General features: G+C 32.1%; 1 protein-coding gene across 1 annotated transcript; it reads left to right on the top strand.

The window, feature by feature from the left end:
• Nucleotides 1–1,068: 1,068 nt before the first annotated feature.
• Nucleotides 1,069–5,337, top strand: LOC120089447 (mRNA turnover protein 4 homolog). The gene is made up of 8 exons (XM_039046921.1): nucleotides 1,069–1,363; nucleotides 1,813–1,978; nucleotides 2,682–2,772; nucleotides 2,860–2,918; nucleotides 3,515–3,575; nucleotides 3,777–3,867; nucleotides 3,953–4,029; nucleotides 4,889–5,337. The coding sequence occupies exons 1-8, from the start codon at nucleotides 1,336–1,338 to the stop codon at nucleotides 5,003–5,005; spliced, it is 690 nt and encodes a 229-aa protein (XP_038902849.1). The 5' UTR covers nucleotides 1,069–1,335; the 3' UTR covers nucleotides 5,006–5,337.
• Nucleotides 5,338–6,493: the final 1,156 nt, after the last annotated feature.

Here is a 6,493-nt window from a genome sequence, read left to right as displayed (position 1 = left end):
TAAATTTATACTTAATCTTATCTTTGTAAAACATCATCTATCTAGGAATACAATATACTATTAAAATTAAAAAAAAGTAAAACAACAGGCTATGAAAAGATAATAAATGAAACAACATACAAATATATATACGCACACATACATATAGTACACGAGAGGGTACGAGGAATTTAAACTTCAAGAATGACTACATGTCAATTTTTCTTTTTGTTCTTGATCGTCGTCTCTCTTCTTAATTTACTAATAGAAATAGTTATAGTTTATTTATTCTGTAGAACTTTTTTTAGTTTAAAAAAAATCAATATTTTTATGGATGGTTACATCTCTAAGACGTAGAAAATTTGTTAAAACAGAAAGGACTAAATTTAAAATGTTGAAATCATTCCAATAAGTTAAAAAAAAATAAAAAATACTCAAATATTAGAGACATATATTTTAACTGTTCTTTTAAAAAAAAATCAAAAAAAATTTAGGATAAATATCAATTTTACCTCTAAACTTAGAGGTTATATAAACTAAAAACTCTAAGTTAATAATTGTATCACTTTAAATCCTAAAGTTTCGTGATTGTATCAATTTACACCTCCACGAGATTTCATTCAACTAATATTTTTTTTGAAACTTATGATTTGGGTCAATTACATTCTCAAATGTTCATGTATTTATTCTCAAATATGTGTAGAATTTTTAAAATTTAATTTTACAACATAGACGACTTGATTAAATGCATGGACTTCTTAAATAAAATTCTGATCAAGAATTTAAATTTATTGATTTTAAAAATTTAAGAGTTTGATAGATATATAAGTTTGAGATGAAGTTTTTCCAAAGATAATTTAATAGATAGTATAAACTATTACATTTATAAAATTTTACAGTTTATACCAATCCTAAAATTGAGGAGGGTGTAAATTGATATTTTGTCACACTTATGTTATGAGGATGTCTAAAATTATCCCAAGTAATCTTTAAAAGTAATTACATTGAATGAAATATCAACAAAATATTAAAAAAAAATTAAAAATTAGAAATATTGATAAAAGATAAAACACTAGTGGGTAGAAAACTCAAATAAGAACATAAACCCTAGACCCAACACTTCTTCTTCTCTATTTCAGTATTGCATTGCTCCCCTCGCTCCCTGCGGCAGACATAGCCAAATCTGCAACCATATTTGAGTTCTTTCTTCTTCCCTTCTCTCTCTCCATCGCTGCCATTATCGGTCGCCGGTACACCTCCGCACTCAATTTTCTTTCTCCTCCTCTTATCCCCCTCTCTACTGCTGCAAAACTCCATCTCTGGGTCCGTGTCAAGGTTTTCTTGCAGCAATAAAAGATGCCCAAGTCGAAGCGTGATAGACCAGGTTTGTTTTAATCCGCTTTTTGCACATATCTATGCATTGTTTCCTGCTGCAAGAAGTTGAATCTGTCGCGTTATTTTGTGTTTTTGCTGTTCTGTTTATCTTGCTTGTTTTCCATATTAAAAGAAATAGATTTTAGCTTCTCTGGTCATTATTGAGATATCAATGTTGTTAAACAGAACCCAAATAACAGTAAACCTTGGAGAACTTAATGACTTGCTTTCTAAATGTTGTTCTTTTAATTCAAGGTTCTTGTTGAATATGGGTTACATGGTTAGTTATATTATGGGTTAATTTGTATGAGGCAGTTTAAGAAGTTAAATGACTTGTGGTGGTAGTATTCAGTGTCAAACTTGTGTGGTTCTTAACTTACAAAGAAAGAGGAAAAATATGAACATTTAGTCTGTTGGAGCTTAGTGTTTTTGACTAATTGTTCCGTGGGATAAATGCAGTTACTTTATCAAAAACCAAGAAGAAAGGAAGGGAACACAAGAAATCAATGGTGGAGCTGATCAGGCAGGCTGTGGAAAATTACAACTCAATTTTTGTTTTCACTGTTGAGAACATGAGAAACCTCAAGTTTAAGGAACTCAGGGAGCAACTGAAGTCATCTAGCAGGCAAGTTGTATTTCCTGACTTCTCTATTATTTATTTGCTGCATCATTTCAATTATTGATTAGTGATGAGAATGAAATTCCTTTATATTGTTTGGTTGGCTTCTGGTTAGTATGGGGAAAGATGTAAATAATGAATAGCATGTTTTAGAACTCAAAAGAAAGATGAATAGCATGTCTTAGGAGAAAAGATGAGAACATGTGGTTGCCTTAATGACTGAAAACAACAATTTTAGTAGGTTGTGGTAACAGCAATTGTTTCCATGATTACATATTAACCTTCTCTCCTTGTTTTAAAAAGATTCACCTCGAAAAGGAGGTTACAACCTTTGGCTGCAGCCTGCTGCTTGTGTACATGTGTCTTAACATGTCCTCCATTCTTCATCCTCTTTAAGGCATCAATGTTATTGAAATTGTATTACTCAACTTTGGAAATATATTTAGTTGTACATATTGTATTATGCCTCTGCTGCTCGTTGACTTTTTTAAAGTGTAGAAATGTTTAATGAGGATAATTGGTAAATAATCGGGATATTATGTTTGTGAAACCCATTTAATGCAATTTTTGAACTGCTGCTGAGTGGCATTTTGAGATGTCATGCATGACCTTTCTATTTCTCTAATGAATTGATGTGAACTGACCTGACCTGACCAAGACTGAGTTGTTTATGTGGGTTCCCAAATTGACTGTTTCCCCCAATGGATAGATTGTTTTTTGGAGCAAATAAAGTCATGCAAGTTTCTCTCGGTCGAAGTGCTTCTAATGAGATTCGACCAGGCCTTCACAAGGTTTCCAAGGTGAATCTCTTTTTTCTCATTGCATATACTTCAAATGTTCTTTTTCTGTAGACTTTAGGAAGTAACGTTCACTCTTCTATTTTTCAGCTTCTGCATGGAAATACTGGACTTTGTTTCACAAACTTACCAAAAGAAGAGGTTGAGAGGTAAACCAGACATGCACTACTTTTAAGTTTTCACATTGACAAACTCTGCTAAAAGTTATAAATTGTTAAGTTGCTATTTCCAATTTAATTAACTATGCCTTCTGTTTTAGTTTAGCAATTGAAGGATCGGATAAATTGTGCTCAATAAATTTCCATATCTGGGAATACAAAATTCTGAAATTTTAGTTTGAAAAAGGCATGTTAAAAATGAAAATTTTGTCAATTATCATAGGTTGGCCTAGTGGTAAAAAGGAGACATAGTCTCAATAAATGGCTAGGATGTCAAGGGTTCAATCCGTGGTGGCCACCTACCTAGAAATTAATTTCCTACTTGTTTTCTTGACACTCAAATGTTGTAGGGTTAGTCAGGTTGACTCGTGAGATTAGTTTAGGTGCAAGAAAGCTGGCTTGGACACTCACGGATATTAAAAAAAATGAAAAATTTGCCCCAAAAAAAATCCAACTTTGTATTACATGGTTAGCATTTCAATTCTGTAAGAAGGGACTTTAAGATTAAATTGCTTAAAAGAAAATGCTCGGTATTTTCTTTGTTTTACATTAATGATTGATGTAATTTTTAATGTTTTGTTATGCAGGTTATTTAACGAGTATGTAGATTATGATTATGCAAGGACTGGAAGTGCAGCCACAGAAAAGGTTTGTGCCCCTTTGAACACATGACATTTATTGAGTTTTCTTTTGTAATAAACTGATTTTTATTTGTCATGGTTCTAAATCTGATTGCACTTTTTGAATGTGGTGATTCAACAAAAAGTTCTAGTATCATTTTATATAATCTGTGTTATGATATGTATGAACTTGGTGGTTGGTTGCTTTGTTGATGTTTAATGATATCAGGTTGAGCTCAAGGAAGGTCCTCTGGAGCAGTTTAGCCATGAGATGGAGCCTTCTCTACGGAAGCTTGGGTTGCCTGTCCGTTTGAATAAGGGTCAGTAAATACACACTTTGTGCCTGCAAGCCCTACTTATAGTAAAAAGTTTGTTGGTTATAAATCAGAATTCTTCGTGGAACAGGTGTGGTGGAGCTTGTATCAGACTTTGTTGTATGCGAGGAGGGCAAGTCTCTATCACCGGAGTCAGCCGGCATACTGGTTTGCATCATTTTGTGGCCTGCTCTTTCCTTAAACATATATTGAATTTGACTCACTTGTTTGATAGAATCAACAACTTTTATTGAGAAAAAAAATAAAAGAATACAAGGGCATACAAAAAAAAAAAAGTCCACAAAAAGCTAACCTAGGGAATAATTACAAAATAACTTTGCAACTGAAGCCCAAAACTAAACATGAAACCTCACTAGAGTCTTCCAAATGAGGTTCAATAGATTTGTTCTGGTAGTAGGGTTTTTGTCACTTCCCACTCCCATCTCAAATTAAGGGTGTGTTTGGAATAAGTACGATGAGGAAAACATTCTTTTTATAGGCTTTTTTTTATATTGCCATCGAGAGAACTGAGTGTCTATTAAAGAGAACCGGGTTGTTCAGTGTGGGCATAGAACAAATTGTCGATTCCTTCCTCTTGTTTTTGTTCTGCAAGTTTGATATTTTATCAAGCAATTTGCAGTTCCGGAGAGAAAGGACTTTTATTTGTTTCTTCTTTTCTGAAGACGGTAGGCTGTTTATGACCTTACTTGAATAAAATTTCTTTTATTGTTCTATGGGTTGTACATTTGTGTGATAGGTTGTTCGGTAAGAAGGATTTGATAACAAATAACTTTGATATTTGTTTCTATATCCCTAGAAGTAATTGTCTGGGGTCATCATTTTTAGGTACCGCTCCATAAGCCAGACATTTTATTTCCAAACAATGAAAATTTAGTCTAAAATGTTAACTGAAACCCGATATCGGTTGACTTAGTTGAAATATGAGACTAAGGGACATTATATTTTGACATTGTCGTTTGAATGATGATTGAGATGTTTGGTTTGGTATGATTTGATTTGGTTGCAGCGTGCGTTGGGGATAAGGATGGCAACTTTTCGGCTGCATTTGGTCTGCAGATGGAGCCCCGGTGACTTTGAACTTTACATTGATGGACCAGATAATTCTGACGTTGAATCTGCCTAAATCTCTCCAACATATAGGAATCCCCATTATTATTTACCAAATTAGGATAATATATATGAAAGCAATGCAATGCCTCTCCATGGGATTCAATGCCATAAAATATATATGATTGGGATTCCAACTTCATCCTTCTGATTTTGGTTTGTTTTTTAAATTACTGTAGAAATATTAGTCTACTACCAAATATTGCTCTTTTAAGTGTTCTCTAGTTCAACAACTCAAAGAAATCATCATTTTTTTTTTTTTTGTGTGTTTAGTGAGATAGTCAACTGGTACGGTGATGTGGTAGATTTTGAATAGTATTATTAATCCAGTCATTGGGCTTGGCTTTACTTCCTTTGGACATGATATTCTTGATCGAATTCTAACCAGTGAAATTGAAAGACTCACTAAGAATGGTTGAACAAAAATTTTTTATATTGAAATTGCAAAGTTACTGGTTTGCACATATGATTTGAAGTTGATTTTTTCCCCCTTTCGGAGATGGAATGGGGGAGTCCCTTTAGGAGGTCGTGTAAGCTAAGTTTATTTTGACAAATTATTTATTTATTTATTAATTTCAAAGATTTAATTTGTATCCTTTTAATCATTTTAGTTTCTTATTTAGTTTTGGAAATATCGAAATGGTTAATGTGTATTTATGAAAGATACAAAAAAATGTTGTTGCTAAGAAAATATAAAAATTATTGGGGCAAATTGTAAAAAATACTGTTGATGGTGGTAGTTGTATTTATACATTTAAACTTTAAATTTTGAGTGAACTTTCCTTCAAATATACATAATTGTATAAATGTAACATTTGTACAAGTGTAAGCGTTCGATTTTTGCCAATTGTGGATCTAATTATAAAATCATTGTAAGATTGAAGGTCCAACATTAATATTTATAGAAGTTTAGAGGTCTAAGTTTTAGAATAGAAAGTTTAAGGGTATAATTGCAATTACTACATACTTGTGTGGTTTTTGCAATTTGTCCAAAATATTGATTAATCCTTAATATTGATATTAAATACTCCAACCTACAAATACATTATTTTAATCCTTGGTTGCAATTGAATGTACAATCTTGTTTTATTTGAGAATTTTAGATACTACTTTAGTTTTTATACTTTTGGTTTGGTTTATTTTGGTATTTATATTTTAAAGATGCTCATATCGGTCCGTGTATTTTTAACTTTAGTTAAGTTTGGTTCTTATAGAAAAGTGACCATTTTGGTCCTTTTGTTTTCAATTTTAAAGGATAAAAATGACAACTTTTTGAAAATTCAAGGACCAAAATGAACCAAAGTTGAAAATATAATATAAGAATCGGAATGAAGTTTTTAAAGTATAAAGACATTGTTGGAGGAGAAATTTCGGACTAATCACGGATTGCCAAGTCATTTATTAAATTAACGACGAAATGTCCAAAATTTGGGACTAGTTAAGAGTCAACGCGGGTCCCAAATTGGAATTGAAGATGGATTCTAATGACGTCATGAACGTTGGG

The sequence above is a fragment of the Benincasa hispida genome, chromosome 10 (genome assembly GCF_009727055.1).
Source record: "Benincasa hispida cultivar B227 chromosome 10, ASM972705v1, whole genome shotgun sequence".
In the NCBI taxonomy this organism is placed as follows: domain Eukaryota; kingdom Viridiplantae; phylum Streptophyta; class Magnoliopsida; order Cucurbitales; family Cucurbitaceae; genus Benincasa; species Benincasa hispida.
This window is presented reverse-complemented; position numbering and strand designations above follow the sequence as displayed.